At 59.5% G+C, this 27263-nt stretch overlaps 2 protein-coding genes across 8 annotated transcripts in view; one reads left to right on the top strand and one right to left on the bottom strand.

Annotated features, from left to right (window-relative positions):
• Positions 1 to 120: 120 nt before the first annotated feature.
• Positions 121 to 10849, top strand: NACAD (NAC alpha domain containing). Of its 2 annotated transcripts, XM_032484343.1 has the most exons (9): positions 121 to 278; positions 2476 to 6518; positions 6615 to 9219; positions 9382 to 9494; positions 9576 to 9650; positions 10065 to 10211; positions 10287 to 10439; positions 10547 to 10669; positions 10766 to 10849. In XM_032484343.1, the coding sequence occupies exons 1-9, from the start codon at positions 212 to 214 to the stop codon at positions 10778 to 10780; spliced, it is 7341 nt and encodes a 2446-aa protein (XP_032340234.1). In that variant the 5' UTR covers positions 121 to 211; the 3' UTR covers positions 10781 to 10849. The 2 variants fall into 2 exon arrangements, with proteins under 2 accessions (XP_032340234.1, XP_032340233.1); XM_032484342.1 differs by having other exon boundaries at positions 2476 to 9219.
• A 1572-nt stretch (positions 10850 to 12421) lies between these two features.
• The window catches only part of CCM2 (CCM2 scaffold protein), a 56029-nt gene continuing 41187 nt past the window's right edge, over positions 12422 to 27263 (bottom strand). For 5 of the 6 annotated variants that reach the window (XM_032484346.1, XM_032484349.1, XM_032484345.1 and 2 more), the window contains 8 exons: positions 23082 to 23165; positions 22390 to 22573; positions 18787 to 18923; positions 17809 to 17944; positions 15149 to 15206; positions 14673 to 14811; positions 13825 to 13963; positions 12422 to 12928 (listed from right to left, as the gene is read on the bottom strand). In XM_032484346.1, coding sequence (XP_032340237.1) covers positions 12648 to 12928; positions 13825 to 13963; positions 14673 to 14811; positions 15149 to 15206; positions 17809 to 17944; positions 18787 to 18923; positions 22390 to 22573; positions 23082 to 23165 — 1158 coding nt within the window. In that variant the 3' untranslated portion in view covers positions 12422 to 12647. Of the gene's footprint in view, positions 12963 to 13824; positions 13964 to 14672; positions 14812 to 15148; positions 15207 to 17808; positions 17945 to 18786; positions 18924 to 22389; positions 22574 to 23081; positions 23166 to 27263 lie in introns of all 6 variants that reach the window. The other variant, XM_032484348.1, reaches the window with a different exon arrangement.

Raw genomic sequence — 27263 nt, 5'->3', positions numbered from 1 at the left:
CGCACGCCCGCACCCCCGCCCCCCGCCCTCGCGCACCGCAGTGCCTGGCGCGCCCGCGCACGCTCACTCCGGGCGCCGGGCGGGCGGGGCGGCTCTGACGTCACCCGCTGACACCCCCGTCAACCCCGGCCGAGGGGCGGTGGCCGCGCAGGCTCCGCGGGACGGACTCACGGTCAGACAGGGGACGGAGGCACGGGCGCACGGCCAGGCCATGCCCGGGGAAGCTGCCCGCGCCGAGCTGCTGCTGCCGGAGGCGGGCGGGCCGGGGCCCCGCACAGGTGAGGCCGCGGGGCTCCCCTGCCTGCGTGTATCTCCACCGCCCCTCTCTCGTCCCCGTCCCTGTTCCCTCTCCACCCCTCTCTCTCTCAGTCCCTGTATCATCTCCATCCCCGTTCCCTCTCCGTGCCCCACTCTCCGCCCCGTTCTCTCTACGTCCCTCTCGCTCCCTGTCCTTCTCCAGCCCTCTGCCTTCTCCAGCCCTCGCCCCACCTCGCCGTCCCCTACTTTCCTTTGCCCCTCTGTGCACCTGAATCCTGGCCCACCTCTGACCCCACTCAGGACTGCGGGGAAGGGTGGGGTGGAGCAGGGATGTCCTCCAGGAGCCAGAAGCGACTGGGGGGCCTGGGAGTGTCCTGGGACTCTGTGTGCTCCAAGCTTTCCTGGGCTGGGTCCCCCACCACAACCCTGCCCCGCCCCGCATCTTCCCATTGTCTGAGCAGAGCAGCGGGCCTGGAGGGCCCATCAGCTCTGGAGGAGAGGTTGTGAGTTGTCAACTGCATCCTGGTCGCTAGGGATGCACGGAGCAGGGCGCCTGTCTCCCAGATGCTTGAGAACCCCCTCGGGGCTGGTGACTGTTCCTGGCTCAGGAGGGAGAAGCAGGACTCCAGCGGGAGCCTGGGGAAGCCAGAGGTGCCGGTTGGGGTCTGGGAGGTGGGAGGCCCTGGGGGAGCACGGTCTGAGGACCAGTGGTCCTGGAGTGCAGACTCGCGAATCCTTGGAGAGGCTAAGTCAGCAAGTCCGTGGACGCTGAAGGGATCTGTCTGGGCCTGGGAAGACCAGCCAGGATGGGCCGACCGGAGGTCAGCCATGTGTGGCTCTGGGAGGGCCAAGGGCACCTTGCTGTAGGTGAGCAGTCACCTGGGGATGAAACCAGCGCTGGGTCCAGGGGTCGTAATAAAGAGGGTCGGGGCTGGGACTCCCCAGACCCAGACACTCAGCTGATTCTGCTTGGACTGTTTGATGACCTTGAATGAGTCACAAAAACCCTTGACCTCTGGCTTCCCTTCCTCTGTCCCCTTAGCCCAGCTCCACCCTCCACCTGCCACTGGGCCCTGGAGTCCAGTGCCAAGAGCCCGGTCTCCAGCACCCAGCCCCTCCAGCCACACCCACCTCTAGGGGTTAGGTGTTCATCACACCCCAGTGAACCCAAAGGACCCCCTTCTCAGGACCCTCTGGCCATGCCAGCACCCTAGCAGTGTGGCCCGAGGGTTCTGCTACTACTGCAGCAGATACGCAGCCCGGGGAGGGGGCTGTCCCTTCATAAGCTTCGCCTCGAATCCTGGCAGATACTTCGCGTTGCAGGCAGAAAGCTGAGGCACGGATGTGCTTGTGGGTGGTCATGGGGGCAGGAACCCTCCAGAGAACATGGCTGGGGCCTGGGCAGCCCCTGTCCACTGCCAGGGGACCCGCTCAAATGTTCCTGGCAGAGGGAGCCAGCCCCGCCAGACCTGTGTGGCGACTGTCACTGTGCACTGTGGAGACTCAGCTGGATGCTCTCATGACCCCCAGAGCCCACAGCCCCCCTACAGCCGAATGCAGGGCAGGGCGGGGCCCTCTCTGTGCTCCCCCGGATGGCCAGCAGCACTGCCAGCATGGCCCCCTGGCCCCAGCCTGAGCTGGGACACCCTGCCTGAGGACAGGCATGCCATGGCCCCTGCCTCCCCTCCTCCGTGTGCCAGCGCTGTGGACAGGGTGGGGCGGAGCCCAGTGAGACCCTGGCAGGTTAGCCTCAGGTACAGGCAGCAAGGGAAGGAGAGAGCTGAGGCAGAGAGGCAAGACCTTCACTTCACAGCAGGCGTAAGACCTGGAATGTTCCAGAGCTGAGCAGAGAGCAGGCCTCCTGCTCCCTGGGGACTCGCTGACCTGGGAGGTCATGAGAAGGCCGACAAGCCTGGCGAGGAGGCATAGATTACGTGCAGGGAGGCAGCACGCCAGTGTCCAAGGAGACAGGAGCTGGTCTCATCTTCACCGAGCATCTCAGAGAAAAGCCAGACCCCAAGCTGTTCACTGTGGTCAGAACTCTTGGAAATCCTCCCCCAGGAGCAGCAATTCCCTTTCCCTCTCCTTTCAGCCAACACCCACCCCCATGGGGCCCCAGCCTGGTCTCAACTTCCATCTGAGGGAGGAATGGCTGCGGCCTGGGAGCTGATTCTCAGGGAAGATGCAGGCTCATCTCACACCCTTGTCTCTCCACAGATCCGTCCTGCGATGCGGCTGAGGCTACCACCCCGAGAGGGGACGGGCTGGAGCACTGTGCCCTGACCCCTGGGCCCAGCGCCCTGGCCCTCACGTTCCTGCCCAGCAAACCGGGTGCCCGGCCCCCGCCCGAGGGAGCCAGCTGGGATGCGGGGCCGGGCCGGGCCCCCTCGGCCTGGGCGGTCCCAGCAGAGGGCGGCCCCAGCCCAGGGTCCCCTGAGGTTCGATCCCCAGAAGGTCCTCTCCCAGCCTCCCTGGAGCCCCGGATTGTGATGGGCGAGGAGACGTGTCGGGCGCCCCCACTGCCCGGGGCAACCCTGCCAGAGCTCAGGGACTGGGAGGGTGGGCACGCCAGCCTGAACCCACCCCCCGAGTTGTGTTCTCAGGGTGACCCTCCTGTGCCTTTCCCTGCCCCAGAGTCTGATTCCTTCTTCACACCTCCTTCCACCCCCACCGAGACAGCCTCTACCCTGCTCCCTGGCCCCGGGCCCCGCAGGGACAGCAGGGACAGCAGGGACATCCGGGATGCCCAGGCTGAGCTGGGGGACTCGCCGCCAGCCTCACCCTCAGGCTCCTACGTCACGGCGGACGGGGACAGCTGGGCCTCGTCCCCATCCTGTTCCCTGAGCCTGAAGGCCCTGGCTGAAGGGCTGGACGTGCCCTCGGGCTGGGGCTTCTCCCCACCGGGGTCCATGGCGGACGAGAGGGAGCCGCCCCTGCCCGAGCCCCTGGACACGTCTTCAGAGTCCAGCCTCTCGGAGGACAGCAGTTCTTCCTGGGGCCAGGAGGGCCACTTTTTTGAGCTGGACTTCCTGGCCAACGACCCAATGATCCCTGCTTCCCTCCTGCCCTTCCAGGGCAGCCTGATCTTCCAGGTGGAGGCCGTGGAGGTGATGCCGCTGCCCCCTGAGGTGGAGGAGGAGGAGGAGCAGGAGGAGGAGCAGAAGGAGGAGCAGGAGGAGGGCGAGGCGGCCCCCGCCCCCAGAGGGGACCTGGCCGGGGAGGGCGAGGACGACAGCACGTTTGCCTCATCCCTGCAGTCGCTGTCCGACCTCTCCATCACCGAGGGCATGGATGAGGCCTTCGCCTTCCGGGATGACACCTCGGCTGCCTCCTCGGACCCCGACTCGGCCTCCTACGCAGGGGCTGATGATGAGAGGCTATACAGCGGGGAGCCCCATGCACAGCCCGCCGCCCTGCTCCAAAGCAGCCTTGGTGAGGCCACCACCTGGGGCCTGGAGCCCACTTCTGGGGTGTCCGAGGGGGAAACCAGTCGAGCTGCCAAGAGGCAGGAAACCAACTCCGAAATAACTTGGCTGGGTCCTGCTTCAGGCCAGACGTCCACTGCTGCTCTGGCCCCTCACGCCCTGCAGGAAGCCCCAGGCTTCGCTGGGGCGACCGCTCACACCTGGGATGAAGAGGCAGACTCCACGACAGGACCAGCACCTGTTGCCGCAATCACGCCTCAGCCCCCGCAGGATGGAGACAGCGCTGCCTTAGGCCCAGAGCCCTGGACTTCTAAGGGAGAGGCGGAACTCAGCTCTCTGCAAAACCTGAAGAAAGAGGCAGGCCACGGGTTTGCCACTGCAGCCAGCTCTGAGACTCAGCAGGATGAAGTGGACCTGATGGCATCCATGCCCCTGCAGGATGCAGCCCTCCCCTCGGTCCAGGGATCTGCCTCCGAGGCCAGTCCTGAACCCCAGCCAGAAGAAATGGACATGACAGCATTCCTGCCCCTGAAGGTTGCAGCCTTCCCTTCGGCCCAGGAATCTGCCCCCGAGGCCAGTCCTGAACCCCAGGCAGTGGAAGTGGACATGACAGCATCCCTGCCCCCGAAGGATGCAGCCCTCCCGTTGGTCCAGGGATCTGCCTATGAGGCCAGTCCTGAACCCCAGCCAGAAGAAGTGGACCTGATGGCATCCTTGCCCCTGCAGGATGCAGCCTTCCCCTCAGTCCTGGGATCTGCCTCTGAGGCCAGTCCTGAACCCCAGCCAGAAGAAATGGACATGACAGCATCCCTGCCCCTGAAGGATGCAGCCTTCCCTTCGGCCCAGGAATCTGCCCCCGAGGCCAGTCCTGAACCCCAGGCAGTAGAAGTGGACATGACAGCATCCCTGCCCCCGAAGGATGCAGCCTTCCCCTTGGTCCAGGGATCTGCCTATGAGGCCAGTCCTGAACCCCAGCCAGAAGAACTGGACCTGATGGCATCCTTGCCCCTGCAGGATGCAGCCTTCCCCTCAGTCCTGGGATCTGCCTCTGAGGCCAGTCCTGAACCCCAGCCAGAAGAAATGGACATGACAGCATCCCTGCCCCTGAAGGTTGCAGCCTTCCCTTCGGCCCAGGAATCTGCCCCCGAGGCCAGTCCTGAACCCCAGGCAGTGGAAGTGGACATGACAGCATCCCTGCCCCCGAAGGATGCAGCCCTCCCCTTGGTCCAGGGATCTGCCTATGAGGCCAGTCCTGAACCCCAGCCAGAAGAAGTGGACCTGATGGCATCCTTGCCCCTGCAGGATGCAGCCTTCCCCTCAGTCCTGGGATCTGCCTCTGAGGCCAGTCCTGAACCCCAGCCAGAAGAAATGGACATGACAGCATCCCTGCCCCTGAAGGATGCAGCCTTCCCTTCAGCCCAGGAATCTGCCTCCGAGGCCAGTCCTGAACCCCAGGCAGTAGAAGTGGGCATGACAGCATCCCTGCCCCCGAAGGATGCAGCCCTCCCCTTGGTCCAGGGATCAGCCTATGAGGCCAGTCCTGAACCCCAGACAGAAGAAATGGACATGACGGCATCCCTGCCCCTGCAGGATGCAGCCTTCCTCTCAGTCCTGGGATCTGCCTCCGAGGCCAGTCCTGAACCCCAGCCAGAAGAAATGGACCTGATGGCATCCCCGCCCTTGAAGGATGCAGCCTTCCCCTCAGGCCAGGAATCTGCTGCCAAGGCTAGTCCTGAACCCCAGCCAGAAGAAATGGACATGACAACATCTCTGCCCCCAAAGGATGCAGCCCTCCCCTTGATCCAGGGATCTGCCTCTGAGGCCAGTCCTGAACCCCAGACAGAAGAAATGGACATGACAGCATCCCTGCCCCTGAAGGATGCAGCCTTCCTCACAGTCCTGGGATCTGCCTCCGAGGCCAATCCTGAACCCCAGCCAGAAGAAGTGGACATGACAGCATCCCTGCCCCCGAAGGATGCAGCCCTCCCCGTGATCCAGGGATCTGCCTCTGAGGCCAGTCTTGAACCCCAGACAGAAGAAATGGACATGACAGCATCCCTGCTCCTGAAGGTTGCAGCCTTCCCTTCAGCCCAGGAATCTGCCCCCGAGGCCAGTCCTGAACCCCAGACAGTAGAAGTGGACCTGACAGCATCCCTGCCCCTGAAGGATGTAGCCCTCCCTTCGGCCCAGGAATCTGCCTCCGAGGCCAGTCCTGAACCCCAGGCAGTAGAAGTGGACACGACAGCATCCCTGCCCCCGAAGGATGCAGCCCTCCTCTTGGTCCAGGGATCTGCCTCCGAGGCCAGTCCTGAACCCCAGGCAGTAGAAGTGGACCTGACAGCATCTCTGCCCCCAAAGGATGCAGCCCTCCCGTTGGTCCAGGGATCTGCCTCCGAGGCCAGTCCTGAAGCCCAGCCAGAAGTGGACATGACAGCATCCCTGCCCCTGAAGGATGTAGCCCTCCCCTCAGTCCAGGGATCTGCCCCCGGGGCCAGTCCTGAACACCAGGCAGTGGAAGTGGACATGACAGCCTCCCTGCCCCCGAAGGATGCAGTCCTCCCCTCGGTCCAGGGATCTGCCTCCGAGGCCAGTCCTGAACCCCAGACAGTAGAAGTGGACATGACAGCATCTCTGCCCCTGAAGGTTGCAGCCTTCCCTTCAGCCCAGGAATCTGCCTCTGAGGCCAGTCCTGAACCCCAGCCAGAAGAAATAGACCTGATGGCATCCCCACCCTTGAAGGATGCAGCCTTCCCTTCAGCCCAGGAATCTGACTCAGAGGCCAGTCCTGAACCCCAGGCAGTAGAAGTGGACCTGACAGCATCATTGTCCCTGCAGGATGCAGCCCTTCCCTCTGGCCAAGGATCTGCCTCCAAGGTCAGTCCTGAACCCCAGGCAGTAGAAGTGGACCTGACAGCATCCCTGCCCCCAAAGGATGCAGCCCTCCCCTCGGTCCAGGGATCTGCCTCCGAGGCCAGTCCTGAACCCCAGGCAGTAGAAATGGACATCACAGCATCCCTCACCCTGAAGGATGCAACCGTCCCTTCAGTCCAGGAATCTGCCTCTGAGGCCAGTCCTGAACCCCAGCCAGTGGAAGTGGACATGACAGCATCTCTGCCCCTGCAGGATGCATCCCTCCCCTCTGGCCAAGGATCTGCTTCTGAGGCCAGTCCTGAACCCCAGCCAATAGAAGTGGACCTGACAGCATCACTGTCCCTGCAGGATGCAGCCCTTCCCTCTGGCCAAGGATCTGCCCCCAAGGCCAGTCCTGAACCCCAGGCAGTGGAAGTGGACATGACAGCATCCCTGCCCCTGAAGGATACAGCCCTCCCCTTGGTCCAAGGATCTGCCCCCGAGGCCAGTCCTGAACCCCAGGCAGTAGAAGTGGACCTGACAGCATCCCTGCCCCCAAAGGATGCAGCCCTCCCCTTGGTCCAGGGATCTGCCCCCGAGGCCAGTCCTGAACCCCAGGCAGTGGAAGTGGACATGACAGCATCCCTGCCCCCAAAGGATGCAGCCCTCCCCTCGGTCCAGGGATCTGCCTCCGAGGCCAGTCCTGAACCCCAGCCAGTAGAAGTGGACCTGACAGCATCTCTGCCTCCGAAGGATGCAGCCCTCCCCCCTGACCAAGGATCTGCCTCCGAGGCCAGTCCTGAACCCCAGCCAGTAGAAGTGGACGTGACAGCATCTCTGCCCCCAAAGGATGCAGCCCTCCCCTCGGTCCAGGGATCTGACTCCGAGGCCAGTCCTAAACCCCAGGCAGTAGAAGTGGACCTGACAGCATCTCTGCCCCCGAAGGATGCAGCCCTCCCCTCGGTCCAAGGATCTGCCTCCGAGGCCAGTCCTGAACCCCAGGCAGTAGAAGTGGACCTGACAGCATCATTGTCCCTGCAGGATGCAGCCCTTCCCTCTGGCCAAGGATCTGCCTCTGAGGCCAGTCCTGAGCCCCAGCGAGAAGAAGTGGACTTGATGGCATCCCTGAAGGGTGCAGGCCTCCCCTTGGTCCAGGGATCTGCCTCCGAGGTCGGTCCTGAAGCCCAGCCAGAAGAAATGGACCTGACAGCATCCCTGTTCCTGCAGGATGCAGCCCTCCCCTCTGGCCAAGGATCTGCTTCTGAGGCCAATCCTGAACCCCAGGCAGTAGAAGTGGACCTGACAGCATCATTGTCCCTGCAGGATGCAGCCCTTCTCTCTGGCCAAGGATCTGCCTCTGAGTCCAGTCCTGAACCCCAGCCAGAAGAAATGGACATGATGGCATCCCTGTCCCCAAAAGATACAGCCCTCCCCTCGGTCCAGGGATCTGTCTCCAAGGCCAGCCCTCAGGCCCTGCAGACTGATGCAGGCTGCACCTCAAGGAGCAAGCCTACGGTCACCACAGCCCAGCAGAAAGGAGGCAAGACCTTGGGACCGAGGCCAGAGTTTGAGGGAAAGGACCCAGACCACACAGGAGACCCAGACTCTCTGGCCCTGGGTCAGCCCCATCTGGATGGCCAGGAGCCAGCTGCAGACGGTCGGACACCCTGGGCCTCACAGGGAGATGCAGGCCCCTCCAAGCCTGCCACAGAGACCCCGGACACCTCTGAGCCTGCTGTGGAGACCCCAGATCCCTCAGAGCGTATCTCTACTGGGGAGGAAGCAGCCAAGGGTCTTTTGACACCTGAGCGGAGAACCTGTCCTGATGCCCGTGCGCGTGGAGGTGATGGAGCTGAGCCCAGCTCACTCCCAGAGGAGGCCCTAGGGGCTGAGGACCAAGGGAGTGGAGTCCTAGAGCCAGTGCCCCGGGATGCCGGGAGCAGCGGCCGAGAGGCCTGTCCTGCCACCTGCCTGGAGGTTGGCCAGGTGTGGCCCCCAAGCCTGGTGGAGGAGGGAAGGGCCACTCCCATAGCTGTGGCTTCAGAGTCTGGGCTGGGTTCCTGTTCAGAGTCTCCATCGAGGGCTGTGCCCAGGCTGGGAAGAGGCCGCCCCAAACATTCTGCCCCGACATCTCCACCGCCCTCGAGGCGGCTAGAGCGCGTGCCAGGCCCGGGCAGTGGAGAGCAATCACAGGCAGCACCTGGAGTTCTTGGCCCCTCTGCACCGCAGCCCCCAGGAAGCCCCGCTGGGGGCCTGTCCAGTACACCCCAAGACCGGAATCTGGGCCCTGAGCCTGTTGCTCTTGGTGTCCCCATGGAGACCATCCCACAGGCCGCAGCACCCCCTGCCCCCAGCCCTTGCCAGGGCCCCCGGGAAGCCTTGGTGGAGGGCGAGGAGCCCCTGGGCTCTCCAGGCCGCAAGCCACACCGGGCAAGAGCCCAGCGGGCGGTGGCTGCCTTCTCAGGGACCACAAACCCCTCTGGGGCCGGGCAGGTCAGCCTCCCGCCCCACTCTCCCCTCCTCGGCCCCAAGGCGGCCCCCCCTGGGGGCACCCATGCCAAAGACCTGGCCTTGAGGACCTCGCCCCCCTGCCAAGTGCCTCCTGGCTCTGCGACCCGGAGCCCAGCCGGCCCTCGAGGGCTCCCAGCTGCCGAGCAGCAGGATGACCAGGACAGTTTGGAAGAAGGTGAGGGGGATCCAAGCTGGAGCACTGTCCTGAGCAAAAGACCAGAGGTGGCAGGGTGGGTGGGCAGGCGGGGCCTCACTCCATGGTGCAGTCAGAGCTGCTTCCCCCGCCTGGCCGCCGTCCAGAAGGCGGAGGCCATCCTCACCCCACCCCTGTCCTCAGACTCACCACGGGCTCCCGGCTCCGGCCAGCACTCGGACAGCCACGGGGAGTCATCAGCTGAGCTGGAGGAGCAGGACCTCTCAGGACCGCAGACCTCGCAGTGCCCAGCCCAGGTGCCTGAGGAAGTGGGGAAGTGTTCCCCTGGGAGGGCTCCACATCCTGCCCTCAGGTGCTCAGACCCTCCTCTTCCTCAGGCCCCAGCAGCTGGCGCGAGCGAGGAGACCGTCGCCAAAGCCAAACAGAGTCGCAGTGAGAAGAAGGCCCGAAAGGTGGGCTGGGGGCCCGGCTGGGACCCTGCTCCCTCTAGGAGGGACCAGGTTGGCCAGACAACCCCACCCACCCCAGGACTGGTGCTGGGGGCATAAGGGGATGCCCTTGCACCCCACGGCCCCCAAGTGGGGGCCCTTGGGTAAATGCAGTAACTGGACACCCTGTGAAGTAACTGGGGCTGGGATGTCAGCTGAGATGTTCCCCTCACCCCCAGCCTGAGTCCGACGGCCTACTGTACACACAGGGGTAGGGGAGCCACCTGGGAGGACCCATGGAGGGCCCCCGGGAGTCAGTGGCAGAGCCCTTGTCCCCCTGGCAGCGTGCCACCTCCCCCTGGGCCTGCTCCTCCCTCCTCTGCCCCCGACTGGGGTCCCTGGGGCCGATGCCCAGGTCTGAGACCACTGTGCCCCCAGGCAATGTCCAAGCTGGGCTTACGACAGATCCAGGGGGTCACCAGGATCACCATCCAGAAGTCCAAGAACATCCTCTTTGTCATCGCCAAGCCAGACGTCTTTAAGAGCCCAGCTTCAGACACCTACGTGGTCTTTGGCGAGGCCAAGGTCTGATGGGCTGTGGGCGTGGGGGTGGGAGCCTTTGGGAAGGGGCTCCGCTGACAGCTGCTCCCTGTGCTGCAGATCGAGGACCTGTCCCAGCAAGTGCACAGAGCTGCTGCTGAGAAGTTCAAGGTGCCCTCGGAGCCCTCTGCCCTGGTCCCTGAGTCAGCACCTGGGCCGAGGGTGAGGCCGGCATGCGAGGAGGGCGAGGAGGAGGAGGAGGAGGACGAGGAGGTGAGGCCCAGCCTTGTGAAGGGGGCAGCTTTGCCCGAGGGCATCTCGGGGGGCCTCTGCCTGGGGGAGGGGGCCGCTCCCACACATCCCTGCTTGCCCCGCTCCAGGTGGATGAGGCAGGGCTGGAGCTCCGGGACATTGAGCTGGTGATGGCACAGGCCAACGTGTCAAGGGCCAAGGCCGTGCGGGCCCTGAGAGACAACCAGAGCGACATCGTCAACGCCATCATGGTGAGTGGCCAGGCCCCTTCGCAGACACGCTGCCCGGCTGCTGGCTCTGCTGGGGCCCCTCCCCCAAACGACCCTCTCTTTCTGCATTTCCTGCAGGAGCTGACAATGTAGCCGCTGACCAGTGACTTGGCTCCATCCCTGCCCCCTAACTCTGCTGCTCAATAAATGGGTGTTCCCTCATTGCCTCTCTGCCCCTCCAACTGCTCCCCAGGCGTAGGCTCTGGCTAAATGGATTTGAGGTGGCATGAAGATGCTTCCTGAAGCCATGCAGGCCCCTAAGAGGGTGGTGGTCCTTCCCTGTGTCCCAGAAGATGGTGGTCCATCCCCCCTGTCCCAGAGGGTGGCGGTACATCCCCTGCATCCCAGGGCACCTGACTCGCCCAAAGATTGCAGGCAGTCCAGTCACCTGGCTGTGACCCAAGGCACGGCCCTGGAAACTCTAGTTTCCAGAAGGAACTCCCAAGACACAGGGGCTTAGGAAGTTTCTGCAGGGGCACCTGAGCCAGGGGAGGTGCGAGAAGGCAGTGTTTGCTCAGGGGGTCAGCAGTTAATCCCCCAAAGTTCTTGGCCCCTCACTGCAGCCTGGTTCTAAGAGTCACCATCCTCTCCACGTCCTCTCCTCTCTTCTACAAAGTCCAGGGACCCGCAGGGTGGGGACCACATCCCAGGAAAGAAGAGGGAGACCAGGAGTGGGAGGTCATGTGCAGATGGAGGCCCTGGAGAGGAGCATTCCTGACCGTGCACAAGCACGCTGTGGGCTATAGGGGGCTGGCCTCCGGACTACATGGCACCTTTAGCTGTCCCAAATGCTTCCAGGGCAGGCTGATGTGCACACACATCTGGAGATCTACCGACTGTCTCCCTTACCATCACCTGGCCTGGGCCCACAACCAGCTTCTGGACAGCCAGGGTCAGAGCAAACTGTGGGACCCCACCTCATGTCCTGACCTGCCCCTTGTCAGGAGAGACCCTAAGGGACTGCAGACCCCTGCCTGGTTCCCACACGGCTGTGCCGCGAGCCCACGCCCCTGCCCTCCCTCCCAGAGGCTCAAATTCCCATCCTGCTGAGCGCAGGGCTTCCGGCTCACGCAGTCAGGGGGCTTGCAGGCCGAGGTGTCTTCTGGGTGACGAGGTTGTCCCAGACACAGGCCTTCTCATGCCTGCACTGCAGATCCCCAGGCCCCAGCCTCCAACCCAGTGCCCCACCCTGGGGTCACCCACACTGCCTCCCCGCATCCCAAGGGCAGTAGGTGCTAAGCCTGGTGGGGGGGCCAAGGCCAAGGAGCTTGAAGGGGAGGGCACAGTTCCCCCACCAGCCTCCCTGATGACCTGGGGCCCCAGGCTTCCAGGTGATACACTCTCAGGGTGGGGATGGCACTTCTGGTGAAGGGGTGGTACACAGGGTCGCTATGGAGACCACCACTTTGGGGATGAGGCCTGGGAACAGGGGCCTTGGGCAAGGGGCTAGAGGACAGCTAGCGCCCCTCAGAGAGCCCGGTGCCCAGCTCCCAACAGCGACGGCCTGACACTCACGCCCACAAGGGCCTAGGGCACCCGCTCCCTGCCCTGTGTCCACAAAGCTATAGCCCAAATCAGGTCCCCGCTGTATGCAGAGCCCAGCCCGGGTTCCGACAGGCGGCCCAGGGGCCAGACCACTGTGTCCAGCCCTGGGCGAGTGGATCTGAGACACAGGCCAGAGTGGACACCCCGGCTCTTACCCTCATGGAGCAGAAACACACTGGCAACCAGAGATAAATTATTCACATTGCAGTAAACTTCTTTTAAGGTCTCTGAGAGTTTCAATAGAAACGTCATGTGCAAAACTGACAGCTGTCCGGGGTCTGGCTGATGAGACCCCTCCCAGCGCAGGTAGGCGCAGCGCAGCTTCTGCCCCAGCACCAGGGCACCTCCTTCACAGTAGAGCTACCTGCGCCCGGGGCCCCGCGCGGGAAGGGCAGCCCACAGGGCCCCGGCGCCGTCAGGCCGAGTCCTGGTCCATGCTGCAGCCCAGCGCCTCGATGTCATTGCTGATGTCCGAGATCATGCGGTCCCACTCGTCCCCCTCCGAGGGCGCGGACTGGTCGTCGGAACTGCCTGCGGCCCTGTTCCCGTTGGAGGTGGAGGTGGAGGTGGAGCTCGTGGCCCGCCGGTACCTGCCGAAGCTGTCGGTGATGATGCCGCGGCCGTCCTTCACCCCAATGGTCTCCAGGAAGTTCTCGAAGTGCTGGCTGTCCTTCTCAGGGATGAAGGGCCGCAGACCTGCAGGCACGCAGCACGGCTGACCCCGAGCCTCCTGCAGGATGTGCACGTGCGCCTGCCCCTGGGCACGCACGGCCCAGAGGACCCCACCTCACCACCCACCTGCGTCTGGCCCAACCCTGGCAAGTTGAGGGGGAGAATCTGGACAGGCCCTGCCTTTGTAACGGGGCTGGCGCCGGCCAGGGACCACACCCTCAAGTCACTCTCTTCAGTCCTCTCAGAAGCCCCACTTCGCAGGCTTCCGGATGGAGGAGAGAGGAGGGGGCAGAAAGGAGGCTGAGACAGGGCTCCAAGCAAGGGCCTCACTGCCCAGCTGTGCTCCCATCTCGGGGGTAACCACCTACTTCCTGAAGAGAGACCCCCTCCTATGTGACAACAACATGAAGAGGGGCCTTAGACCCCAGCCTTGGTGACTGAACCCAGGGTGGCCGGGGGGTCAGCAAGAGGTCAGACGGGACGTAGCAGATCCGGCTCTGGCCCCTCCCCAGGGAGCAGGGCACCCTGCTTGGATTTTGGGGGACAGGGCCCAGGACCCAGGAGGCTCCACCAGCCACTGTCAACCAGCCATGTTCTCTAGGGTCAGCACCCTCGCAGGGGTGGCAGACAGCCAGGGCCACGTCCAGCTGCCTGTGGGAGGCTCCGCCCACCCTGCCCGCAGCGCTGACTCCGCACACTGAGCTCCTGGGGCCTTGGCTGGGAGTGGCGTCCCCACCCGTCCACCCAGCAGGCTCCTGCTCACCCACCAGAACCTCATCTGAAGAGCCTACCGGGCCCTCAGTCTGGCTCCCGTGGGGCCCTCCCCTGCTCCCTCCCTGGGGACAGCCCTCCGACCAGCGTCGCTGGGCCCTGCTGGCCGGATCCCCCGTCCCTCGCAGACCGCTGTCTGCCAGGCTCACCGAGCAGCAGGAACTTGCGGCTGTCCCCGTACAGCTGCCGCAGGTTGATGCAGAACTCGTGCACCGAGGCCCCGTCGCGGTACTCGTGCAGCAGGGTGGCAAACTGCTGGATCTCCTGCGACGACAGCTTGGTGCGCAGCTGCCGAGAGAGCCAGGCGCGGGGCGGGGAGTGGTGACTAGTGCTGCTCCGGCCCTGCCCGCACCCTGCCTGACCCCAGAGGACCAGCGGCTGCCCTGGCCGGCCGGCAGGAGGGAGGGAAGTGTCAGTCCAGCCCTGAGGCCCCCATTCCCGTGCAGGGAGCCTGAGACCAGCAAGGAGCCCACATCGTCTGCCTTAATGTGCTGCAGGGTCTGCCAAGGCTGGGGCCGGGCAGGCGGGGTGCGTCTGCATACCACAGCCAGGGCCATCTACCAGCATCCTGGAGGCCAGAGTGACTCTTGGCCAGGTGACAAAACCATGTGAGGTTGGGGACAGTGGGAAAGAAAGTGCTGAGTGATGACAGGTCCATCCGGCCCTACTGGGGAATGACCCAGTCCCCTGCCACCATTCACCACCAGAGACCCAGGGACAGGCCTGTAATCCAGCCCCAGAGACCAGATTAGCCCCCATGGCCAACTCACGCTCTCCCCAAAGACTGTCCTGGTGGGAAAGGAAGTGATGCCCAGCCACAAGTGAGGCGCTCACGCTCACCTCCAGTCCCATGAGTGGAGAAGCAAGCCTTCCTCCCCCACCTTCTCCCCGCCCCGCGAGCTTCTACACCCAAGGCCCAGGCCCCAGCCAGGCCTGCGCAAGCACGTGGGCCCCCTGGGGCCGGGGAGTCCTGACCAGCTGAGCGGTGGCGGTGTACCGTGAGCATGTAGTCCTGCAGCAGCTCCGCAGCCGTGGCGCTCAGCTCGCTCTCGCTGACAGTCTTGGCGTGGGGCGCCGTCTGCATGCAGAAGGACAAGGGCGAGACGCCGCCCGCGTGCGCACACTCGGGGAAGGAGCTACGAGGACATGAGCCGAGCGGTGGGCGGGCGGCACCCCTGCCCGGCCCTGTGCCTGCACCCCTCCACCCCTGCGGCAGCCACTGAGGACGAGGGTCTGAGAGAAGGACACATGCAGGGAAAGACCCAGAAGCTGCCAGAAGCCTAGCAGGGTCTCAGTGCAGTGACAATGTCACCGGTGTGACCTTGGGGAGCCCACCAGCTGGAAGGCTCCCGAAGGCAGACCGGGAGGATGGGGCTCCAACGTGGAAGGATGCGGGCGGGGGAGGGACCCGTGTCAAGGAGGGGGGCCAGGCAGACGTGCTGGCACCACTGACAGCCAGGACAGGGCACTCACAAAGTGCTGGCTTCTGTCTCATAGGGCTCCTTCATGTCCGCCTTTGTGGAAGAGTCGTCTGTATGGAAAGGGCAGAACATAAAGGCTTCTGGTTATCTCAGGGAGGGGGCACTGAGTCCAGTGTCCAAGCTCTAAACAGGAGGCCCAGAGCCCTGGTGATGGAAAACCTGAAGGCCAGGCCCCTGGGGTGCACCCCTTGGGCCACAGCCACACCTGCTCCTCCTGGGGGTCCTGTGAGATGCACCATCTGCTACAGGTCTGAGCAGGAGCTGGGGCAACGCTCCGGTCTTTGGAGGACGTGTCCCAGTGTTCAGGGATAAGAAAAGCACCATTTGTGGATGTGGGCACCACACCTGGCAGCGTCCGAGGGGCTGTGTGACTTCTGTCTTCTCTGCCCTAACTTTTAGATGAGGAACTGAATCAGGGAGGTTATGCAACTTGCCCACGTCACACAGCTGGTGAGGGCAGAGGCCACGATCGGAGCCGGCAGGTCTGACCCTCCAGCCTGGACGCAACCGGGCTCCATGCGTGGACGGCTACTCCCCAAGGACAGAGACAGGGCCTCAGGGTGCCCGAGACCCTCAGATCAGCAAAGGGCCCAGTACACAGCAGCTGCCTGAGCAACACTGAAGGATGACCTAAGGTCCGTGTGACACAGGCCAGGAGGGACACCGAGGCACGGTTACATGCAGCGAGGGCCGCTTTAAGAGAAAGGGGCAGAAAGCACAGGACTGTAGGAGAGGACGGGGAGAGAAAAGGCCATTCCTGGTGGCGGGAAGGAGTGTGTGGTGGGCAGAGGAACGGTCCCAAGATGCCCATGTCAAACCCCAGAACCTGCGCACGTGCTAAGTGACATGGCGACGGGGGCGGCGGCTGCTGCGCAGCCGACCCGACAACGGGGGAGGCAGCCCCGGACCATCTGAGCGGGCTCGATGTGAATCCCGGGCCCTTCAGTGTGGAGGGAGCAGAGGGAACCGTGACAACAGGTCAGGGATGCCACCCGGGCTGTGACAACGGAGGGAGGGAGGCCGCCAGAAGCTGGAAAGCAGGAAATGGCTTTTCCTGGAGCCTCAGAGGAAGGCTGCCAGCCTGCACCCTGATTTTAGCCAGTGAGACCCGCACTGGACTCCAATCAACAGAACTGTTAGAGACTAAATCTGTGTGGCTTAAGCTGCTCAGTCATGGTGACCTCGCACAGCAGCAGGAGAGGACTGAGCCGGCAGGCCCCAAGGCAGACACCAACAGAGGATGCATGTCTGAGTGTGCGCGCGTAAGGGGTGCGATGTGAATGTGCGAGCGTCTAACATGTACGCTCATGAGCGGGACGTGTGTGTATGTGAGCACGTGTGTGACGTGTAGTGAGTGCTCAGGTATGCTGCATGAGTGTGTGTGTGTGCGATGCATGTGACGTGCACGTGTGATATATGAGCCATGCACACAAGTGTGGTGCGTGTGACGTGCGCACATGTGCGATGTATGAGGCAGGTGCATGAGTGGAATGTGTGCATGTGCACCTGCGTGGATCCCACAGGGAGACCTAGCCACAGGGACGGGGCACAAAGGACACCCGCGCAGAGAGGAGGCTGGCAGGGAGGAAGCCCGCTCAGGGAGGCCCTGATCATGAACACCCTGTGTTTACTTCGTGCAAACTCATTCAACTGTATACTTACGTTTTATGTACTTTTTAGTAAAAAAGTTTATTAAAAAAAAAATACTGGAAATTTTAATGCACAGGGGCCAAAGCAATCACAGCAAAGCTGAATGTTTGAAAACAGCTCAGTAAACCACCTGCTGCCCACTGGGGAAGCAGCAATGTCCCCACCTGCACGTGAGGACAGACTGCCGGCTCTGCTGGGCTGTCTCTGTGGGGCCGTGAGCGGCTCCAGCATGAGCAGCAAGACAAGGAGGAGGAGGAGGTGGGAGAACCAGCCCTGAGATAAGGCCTTCCTCAAAGAGCCCCCCAAGCTTCACAAACATGCAAAGGGTTCTGTGCTGTTTGCCGAGATGTGCGAACCGCTGGGGAAGGGTGCAGGGCTGGGACTATCTCCACAGAAAGACCAGAGGCTTTCTTTCTGCACCGGAGGCTACAGCTGTGCTGTCTCCAGCATCTTTCTTCCTGCCCCTCTGACTTACAGAAGCCACAAATCCTCGATCAAGTACATCTCTGAAAGACAGGTGCCTTCGGTGTTTAGAAGATTCAGCTAGAGCAGGCTATGCAGAAACGAAGTGTCATGTGTGCACTAACGGATTCCTGAGAATGCTCCCAGGGCGCCCGGCAGGAGCACAGCCTCCGGGGCTCCTTCTTATCCTTCCTGCCGCCCCCTGTCCCCGGGCAGCCTTCGTCTGAGTTAGGCGAAGTGACTTTAGCTACATGTGGTGCCAGAAAAAGTGCTCCCGGCCCCCAGAGTTATGCAGGAAGCCACCAGGGGCCTGAAAGGGGAGGGGAGGGGTGTCTGCCTTGACTAAACCCACGGATTAACATGAACAATGAAGTCTGGGAACAAAGGCCGTTGGCTCAAACCTCCCAGGACGGTGGCAACAGTGTCACCACACAACAGAGTTACCCAGGGTGGGGTTCTGGGAGGACGCAGGCTCCCAATTCGCAGCAAAGCCCTGGTGGGGAAGGGGAGGCGGGGCCGCCCGCCCCCTTGCTCACGTACCACTGTGAAGGGACAGGTGGTGGGTGGGTGTTGAGGCCCCGTCAAATATGGCTCTGTCCAGGAAGTCGATGGTGGACTCCGTGTACACAATCTGGAAGACTTGGCCGAGCAGGGAGCACAGCTCTTCCGCAGCAACCTGCCAACAGAGGACCAGGCTGAGCCTTCCTGGGCAGCTTCGCAGGCATCTGCCACCTCAGATGCCGAACAAACACCCAGACTTGGTGCCCTCTGCCCCCTACTGGCCCAAGGGGCCGCAAGGAAAGCAGCCCACACCCCAGAGGCTCTCCAGACCCCTCCCCACAGTCCTGGCCGGCCAACGCCCTCCTACCTCTCCCGCCCCAGCCTGGGGAAGGGCAGGGAGGGAAGAGCGTCTGTGCCAGGTCACAAGGACAGCATTCCTAACACTGCAAAATGGCTTCACACGTGTGCTAGTCAATCAGGGTCCCATCTGGGGCAGCTATGCCCCCGGGACACGGGGCAATACCTAGAGGGGCTTCCAGTGGGGACAGGCCGGGCAGGCTGCTCCATGAGGAAGAACTACCCAGCTGAAAGGTGGGCAGAGCTGGGGGGGGGGATGCTGATCAGAAGCTACCTAAGGTGGGGTGTCCCTACTCTGCTCTTACAGATGCAGAAACTAAACAGAAGGGGATCAAGGGGCCCCCAAAGGCTGGCGGCTCTTGGGTAGCTAATGGGGGGCCCTCAACCCTAACTTACCACTCCCAAGAATCTTCCCGCAGGGCACAGCTTGGGGTGCAGACGACTGCCCCCATCAGCGTGGGGGATGGAGGGGGAGCCCACCAAGAGAAGAAAGAACCAGCAGGGAGGCATCAGACTCTGGGACTCAGCGGGACTTGGGGTGGGGCCTGGTCAGGCTGTGGGCGGGGCTAGGTCAGGGTACAGGTCGGGCTGGGTGGGCTCTGGGCAGGGCCCTGGCCAGGTGTGGGCGGGGCCTGGGCCCCAGTACCCAACCCCACTCACCTTGCTCTCTGCGGCCAGGATCACCAGGCAGCACGCCTCCACAGGCCCTACTCCGCTCTCCGACAGGGAGCCCGTGGTCAGGCCTCTGGAACTTTCTGCACACACACTCTGGCTGGGGGAGATGCCGGGGTCCTGGGCTGAGAAGTCAACACCACGGCAGGTTAGGGCAGGTGTGGGAGCTCAAGAGCAGGCTGTGGGCAGCCCCTACCCGACAGGTGGGGAAAGGCCTGAGCCAGGGACACTGCCTCCCCCACCTTCTCTAAACAAGCGAAGGAACAGGTAAGCGAGCTGTCACCATCACGCTCCCGACACTGCCCCCTCAAAACCATCACCTCACATGACCTTCTAGCATTTCTGCCAAAGAGAGTGCGAGCAGCTTAGGCCGAGATGTGAAATCACTGGCATTCAGCTGCTTTTTGATCTATACAAAGGACGGTACTCAGAGGGTCCCAGTCCCGGGGTTAATATACAATCCTGACAGAAGACGGGGAAATCGAGGCATAGGGGGCAAAGGGCCAGGCCCAAGGGTGTGTGAGAGGCAGAGTCCGGGCCAGGATCTCGCCGTGACAGCCCCCGCCTGTGTTGCTAACACTCGACACGCTGCCTGCCTCCTCAGACGCGAGGTCTCATGGGATGCAAGGGTGGGTTCCGACACACCTGAGGCAGGAACGAGGTGGGGGGGGTACCTAGGGTGCCTGGGGAGCGTCTGCAGGAATACTGCTCCAGACACATCAGCTCAGACAGACCTGGGAGCAGGAACTGGAAGTGAAGGCTCGAGTTCCCCTGGAGCCAGTCCACCCCAGGAGGAGGAACACCCAAAGCTCAGTCAGGGCCGAGAGACAGGAGCCCGGCCAGTAACGGCCAGACCCGGGGCTGATGGCCCTGCCAGGGCAAGGCTGGCAGCAGCCGGCAGCCTGGCACCCTGTGTGGAGGCTGAGCTCCGCAAATCCCACGGTTAGACCTGGGACTGCACTGTCCCACACAGTCACGGGCCCCAGGCACTGAGCCGTGCCTGAAGTGTAAACTATACACGGGGTCTCGGAGTTAGTGCTAAGACGCACGTGTGACGTCTCAGTCACTGTACAGTGACTCTGCTGATATGACGTCTGATACAGAGAACTAAGTGAAATGTACTAGCAACACTGATTTCACTTGTTCCCTTTTCCTTTTTTTTTTTAACACGACTACTAGAACATTTCAGGTAGCTTTGCAGCTCGCACGCATGGCTGTTCTCAAGGAAGCAGATGTGTGGCTCCAGTGCCACGCACAGCGAGTGTGCACTGTTTCTAAATAGCCCACTTCCAATCCCCCAGCAGCATCCAGCCAGAGTCACGGACTGTCCCCACAAGTCTCAGTTCAGGTCCACTGTCCACTCTCCTAGGTCCACAGAAACATCCATCAATGAGATGTCCCTCTGCATCCTGGCACGAATGGACACCTGGTCACCCGCCCTCGAAGCCATGCCTGCCTCATGGAACCTCCTGCAGCCAGACCTGACCCCAACCTCCACTCCCTCCCCACGTTGTCTCAAACGTCAGTGAACCCCGGGCCAGGAGAGGCATACAGATGTGCCTGCATGCAGCTGGCACTACATAAGTGTTAGCTACCACTGTCAGCGCCTGCGTTGAGGATGGCTGCGTTCCGTATCCCACACACAGCATGCTTGATGTGCGCAGGAGCCTCGGAGAGATTGGAGACTTCCCTTCAGGGCAATCCGCTAGAAGAGGAAGATGCTCTGGGCCTGGGATTTACCCTCTTCCTCTAACTCGGAAGCTCTCAAAGCCCTGGGTCTTGGTTTTGAATTCTTTTTGGAAAGTTTCTTCTATGGAATGCACGTTCTCTCTTAAATCAGTCGCCCATGTTCCTAGCAATGTGTCCTATGATTAACGCTGGGAAATGTCCTGGAACACAAAGAAACTGAAGGGCCAGCCCCAGTCCTGCCGGCCCACACGCCTGCAGGCTCCCCACCAGAAGTGCTCCCCTCGCTGCTTTGTCCCAGAGAGGCCCCAGAACTCAGGCCTCCTGAGGGAACCGTCTGAGGGCAGGAGAATGGCCATTACCAAGGCCTGGGCAGCAGCGGAGGAAGCAGTTACACAGCCAGTTCCTCAACTAGCCAGCCCACCAGCCACCAACTGGGTGACCTGGCCACTCAGCCTACCTGCTCCCAATGACCCCATCCGCAAAGTTGGAGGTAAACAGAATCCTCCTTATAGGTTTACAGTGGAAATTAAGTGAGATCATTCTTGTCACATGCTTTCTACTAGTTTGAGCCGCATTAAACGGTCATCTTTGTAGGTTAAAATGGTTAAATGCTGGCAGATTTGTGTTCAAGCTAAAATCATGTCTGTCATTAAACAGTCGCTGCTCACTGAACAATGAAGGGAAATGAGGAACAAGCAGAGCACAGAGGGGACCTCGCTCAGAAGTGCAGAGCTGGGGGGGGGGGGATGTGAGTGTGTGGTACCTGAGCCTGTGTGTGCACGCTTGAGCATGACTGTGTTGTGTAACTCTGGGTTTGTATGTGTTTGGGGGTACATGAAGCAGAGGGGCTGCAGTAACTCCGGCAGCAACCTTCACAAACCACTCCAGTCACCGTGTGAGGGAACCCGCGGTGTCCCCATCAGATTCATGGGCCCTTGAATCCGACTTTGCTGGAGCTCAAGGAGTCAGTCACGAGAGAGCTCACCAGGGCCCTGGCTCTTCAAAAGCCCTCGGATTCCCCCATGAACTACCGACCTTAAGCAGAAATACAACTTTCCCTCTGCACCGTCTGAAGTACAGTGTGTGCCCCAGGCAGATCCACCTGGCCACCCTCACACGCCACCACTGGCCTTCTGGAGATGAACGGCTGGTCGGCTCAACCCAGCCACCATCGGAGCCCAGGACAGTGTCAGTGCTGCAGCGACAACCTCGGAACCCACACAGGAAGGGCACAGCCTGAGTGAAACCCCAATTTCTCTCCTTGTTTCTCAGTGACTGATGCCAGGGCACCTGCCAGGCAGCTCGTCCGGGGGTGCCCGGTCAGGCGGCACTGCGCCTCGTCACCAGGTGAGGGGTGGGCTGGGCGAAGGGAGCTGACAGTGGGTTTAAGGTTCTTTCTGATTCTCCTACGAGGACACGCTCAGAATGTCTTGCACACCGGGAGCTCCCTTCCTTGATGGTCTGGTCTCATCTTTGCACCCCAGCCACAGGAAGGCTGCGTGGCCAAAGGCAGGGCCCAAATGTTCACTGGCTGAACTGAGGCCCCACCCACAGCCCCTGGTGCCGCCTGCTCCCAGGGGTCTGCCACGCCTGGGTGCCACAGGCCTCTCCAGCCCCCCGGTGGGCTGTGCCGAGCAGATCGCAGGCCCACAAGGCTCAGAGTGACAGTGACTGAGCTCAGCACCTGTTCCTCATGGCCTCCTGGGTCACTGTCCTTTACTGGCCAGGCTGACCTCAGGGACAGGAGGGCTGGTTCCTGGACACAGTGGGCAGCAGCAGCTGCCCCACTGCTGTGGTAAGTGTCTCCAGAGCTCCATGAAATCCACAGACTCACTCCTCAGGACACAGGCGTCGGGCTGCTTCTGCCAAGGACCCTTCTGACCCCGCCTCCCGGGGCCCTACCTGTCTTCAGGATCACCAGGTGTGAGGCGTCATCCCGCACGTAGGACACGGCGGCGATGTCGTGGATGGGGACCCTGAGGATGGTGTCCTCCCCGTCCCTCCAGGCCAGCTTGACGTTGTAGGCAGACAGGCTGATCACAGCGTCATGCTCCTGGGTCAAGTGTCCGGGGAGCTGGTGGGCTCTCTGGAAGGAACACAGGGCATCAGAAACGCAGGGCCCCAGCTGCAAGCGCCCCCGGGAACCCCGCACACAGCCAGCGCTGACGGGTGAGTGCTGCTCCCCTCGGTGCAGCCATGCTCGCTCCGGGGGCGCTGCTGTGTTCAAACCAGGTCGGGGGCTTCCGTCTGGAACTGCTTTTAGATTCAGACCTCGGGCATGTGATTTGGATATCTCAAAAATTGAATTTTGAAAACAGCCCCAAACCATGAGGAGCCAATCTGGAGAATAAACTTAATGCTCAGATTGAGGAACAGTCTTTATGGCCAAGTGCCAAGTGCACCCTTAACGTGATGGGACTGGGTCATCCCTCACGGCCACAAAGGAAGGCCCAGGGTCAGAGGACCAGGAACTGGTGTCAGGGTACAGGGTCACAGGTCACGTGAGGAGGCGGAGCCGGTGGAGGGTCAGAGGTCAGGGCTGGGAGGCGGAGCAGGCGGAGGGTGGGAGGCTGGAGTCGGGAGAATAGGGTTACCTTTGCATTGTCTATGAAATGCAGGATTTCGGTCCTACTGGAGGGATTCAGGTATCCTGGTATGGACGTTAACTGACCTAAGTACTGAAAGAAAGTGGAGAGAGAGTGCCATGAGAAAGGGAAGACCGGCCAGCAGCATCATGGGCCTGCAGGGGGCGCAGCACGAGCCCGCAGGTCCCGGCCACCAGGCCTGCTGGCCCGCAGCTCTGGCTCGAAGCGGAGGCCCTCCCCGAGGAGGCGTGCTCCAGACTCTTAGAGAGATCTCTCCGGGCTGAAGGGAACACTCCCACACTTCCCACTGCACAGTCGTCACAAGCCCTGCCAAGGACCCCTCAAACCTAGCTTGGTGGAATCCAGACACTAGAAGGACAGGCAAGAGTGGCCTGTGTTTCTGGGTCAGCACTGGAAACTGAAAACAATGGCCCTGTACCATCCTGCTAAAAACAGACGCACCACATCCGAGGGCCAGGCGGCTGCGAGACGAGCGCAGAGAAATGAAGTGACACGAGGCCGCCGGGCACTTGGCTAACCTCCGACGCGGTGCAGCCCCAGCGCCAGCCGGCAGTGCTCACGCCACAGCTCTGCCAATGAACACAGGGTCTGAATGTGTTTTAATGGTTTACTGATTACCTTCCAAGAACAGATCTCTTCCACTCGACATTTCTCAATCTCTCACTAACGCGAATGTTGCAGGCGGCTGTTAAAAAGCGTGACAGGCTTCCTGTCTCCACTCCCGTTCTCACGAGATAAAGGCTACCAAACTGAAAATCACCAAGTCTTCTCAGATCCATCACAGAACGAGGTCACAGGGCAAACTACCGCCCCATAAACTGGAGAGAGCAACGGGGGACAGAGAACCCAGGCCCCAGGAGAAGCCACAGGGGCCAGCGTGGCAGGTGCACCGGGAGGGGAAGTGACCAAGGGCTGGACATGCGCGCAGATGAGCTTGAGACAAAACTCTGGGGGCCAGGCACATGGGCCCCATGCTTATGTGGGTTCCAGTTCAGGAGTCCCACAGGGTTCTCAGGGAAACTAGAGAAAAATCCCCTCTTGTTTCTGGCAAGATACCACTTTAAACTATGACCAGAACTCTGTTATCCTTAACAAGGGCCTTCCTTCAAGGGAAAGTATTTTATCAGGACCTGACCCACGTAGGGGAAGGTAAAAACCCAACTCCAGCCCCTCCCCAGCAGCTCTGTCTCTCCTAAGAAAGGAAAACCAGAAGTGAGAAGTGCCTGTGACTTGTCACAGCCCAGGGACAAGAGCCCCTGGAGAACAGAGACCTACCAATCATAGGACTAGAGAGCACTTTCTCCCGGCACCCCCACCCCACCTATGGGCTCCTGTACGACAGGAGATGGTGTGTATCAGACCCTACTTAATGGCACAGCCAACAGGAAGCATAGCCTAACCCATGACCAGATAAATACATAGCCTCACATGAAAGGCCTCTTTACCTCAGCTCCTTTTACCTGAATCACCATGCCTAGCTTTGAACTAAAAATGACAAGGCATGCTAAGAGGCAAAAAAACATTGCTTGCAAAGACAGGGCAAGCATCAGACCCGTATGGCAGAGATGCTGGAATTATCATACCAGGAAGTTAACACAACCATGATTAACATGCTAAGAGCTCCAACAGAAAAAGTGAACACGTAGAAGACAAAAGAAACGAAGAAAGAAAGAACAAGAGTAATAAACAGAAAACAACTACAAAAATGGTGATACTGACAAATATTAATCTGACTTTACCAATAATCACTTTAAATACAAATAGTATGAATATACCAAGAAATAAAATTAAGAAATAAAAACTGTCAGACTCGATAAAAAAATTTAAGACTCAATCATATGTTGTGTATAAGAAACCCACTTTAAAGAGGGGTATTACATAACAAAAACAGGGTCATTTCTCTACAACATAGCAATCCTTAACATGTATGCACCTAACAAATGGGCTTTGAAAACACGAGGCAAAAACTGATAGAACCACAGGGAGAAAGAGATGCATCCACTATTACAGCTGGAGACTTCAGCACCCCTCTCTGAGAAATGGCATACTCAGCAGGCAGAAAATGATTAAGGAAAAGGTGAACACCCTCAATCATCTGGCTGTAGTTGACATCTACAGATGACTCCATCCTACAACGGAACACACACTCTTCTCAAGCTCACATGAACATTCACCAAGACAGAGCACATTCAAGGCCACAAAACACATCTTAACAAGTTTAAAAGAACAGAAACCATACAAAGTATGTTCTCAAACCCCAGTGGAATTCCTTGAAAGACACAATCTACTGAAATTCACATAAAGAGAAACTGACAATGTGAACAGGCATATGAGCTATGAAAGAAACTGAATCAGGAATAACCTTCTAAAACAGAAAGCGTCAGGCCCGGACAGGTTCACTCGTGAATTCTATCGAACATTTAAGGAAGAAATTGTACTAATTCTCTATAATCTCTTCCAGAGAGAGAAAACACTTCCTAACCAACTCTAAAAGGCAGCATTACCTTAGTATCAAAACCAAAGCAACCTCAAGAAAGGGAAGACCTGTATATCTGAAATATGTGCAGTTTACTGTACAGGAATCATATCACAATAAAGGTAATTTAAAAAAAAACACATAAACATAGATACAAAAGTCCTCAACAAAATATTAGCAAATCAAATCCAATAATGCATAAAAAGAATCATACACCAAAAGCAAGTGGGATTTACCCCAGGTATGCAAAGCTGACTCTATATTCAAAAGTCATTTTCTGTGATCCATCACATTAATAAGCTAGAAAAGAAAAATCACATGATCATACCAACAGGTGCAGATAAAGCATCTGACAACATCCAACACCCATTCATGACAAAAACTCTCAGCAAACTAGAAATGGAGGGGAATTTCTCCAACTTGATAAAGAGCATGTACAAAAAACCTACCGCTAACATCATACTTAATGATAAGAAGTTCTAAGAGTGCCTCAGATCAGGAACAAGGTAAGGATGTCCCCTCTCACTATTGCTTCTCAATAGTGTACTGAAGTCCTAGCTAATACAATGACAAGAAAAGGAACTAAAAGGTACAGGTTGGGAAGGAAGAAATCAAACTGTCTTTGCTCACAGATGCCCTCTCTGACTGGAGAACAAAGTCAGCAGGTCACTCTGAGGATCACCAAATGCAAGAAGGTGAACACAGAGGATAAGTCAGACCCCCTGCTGCGGTGCCAACCACCTGCCCATGTGGAGGAGACTGGCACAGAGAGGACAGGAACTGGCAGAAGCTCACGCAGGGCCCAGTGGCAGAGACAAGCTAAGTCTAGGCACAGTCGGATGAGCATCCTAAACTTCAGAAAAGCTGCTTTCAAAAGCTGTGCAGTGTTGCTGGGTGGTTCCCTGGGAAATACACACTCATTACAAAAAGTTTTAGACTTCATCCTCTCTAAGGTGCGGGTGAGGGAAAGAGAATAAAACTAAAGTGTATATTAAGTTTCCCCACTCCCCACTGGGCTGGGAATCCCGCCTCTGACAGTTAGAGTAGTTTAAGAATAAATAGGCAATGTATGGAGAGGGAGTATATGGGAAATTTGTATACCTTCCTGTCAATTTTGTTGTAAACATAAAATTGCTTTAAAAAAAAAAAGCCCTAAAAGCAAAGAAACTCAGGGTAGACATTATTGGCAAAACTTTGGTTTCAGTTATATACGTGTGTGTGTGTGTGTTGGATTGTGGTGTAAAATGTATTTTTTAGGTCAAAAAAGTTTGCAAGCCACTGTAGTTAAGTTACACTGGCAAATAAAAGCAAAACTTAACCTCCAAAAAAAAAAAAAAAAAGAATAAATAAGCAGCACATCTAATTACTGGCTCACACTCAGCCTGTCACAAATGAACGTTCCAGAACGTTTCCACAGATCTGCTGCTAGTGGAGGGCTTTCCATCCTCTTCCTATGTGATTGTGTAAACCAAATGCAGAGCCTTGCTTATATTTATCAGTATTAAATTTAACCTATTCTCATACTTCCTGGTTTCAGAACGTACTACAAAGCTACAAGAGCCAAACAGGGTGGTTCTGGCATAAAGACGACCTACAGAGCAATGAAATAGAATAGAGAGCTCAGAAATAAACCTTCACATATAGTGTCAGTTGATTTTTGACAAGGGTGCCACGATCATTCAACGAGGAAAGGA

This window comes from Camelus ferus, chromosome 7 (assembly GCF_009834535.1).
Source record: "Camelus ferus isolate YT-003-E chromosome 7, BCGSAC_Cfer_1.0, whole genome shotgun sequence".
Lineage (NCBI taxonomy): Eukaryota > Metazoa > Chordata > Mammalia > Artiodactyla > Camelidae > Camelus > Camelus ferus.
The sequence above is the reverse complement of the archived record's forward strand: the minus strand, read 5'-3'. Positions and strand labels throughout refer to the sequence as shown.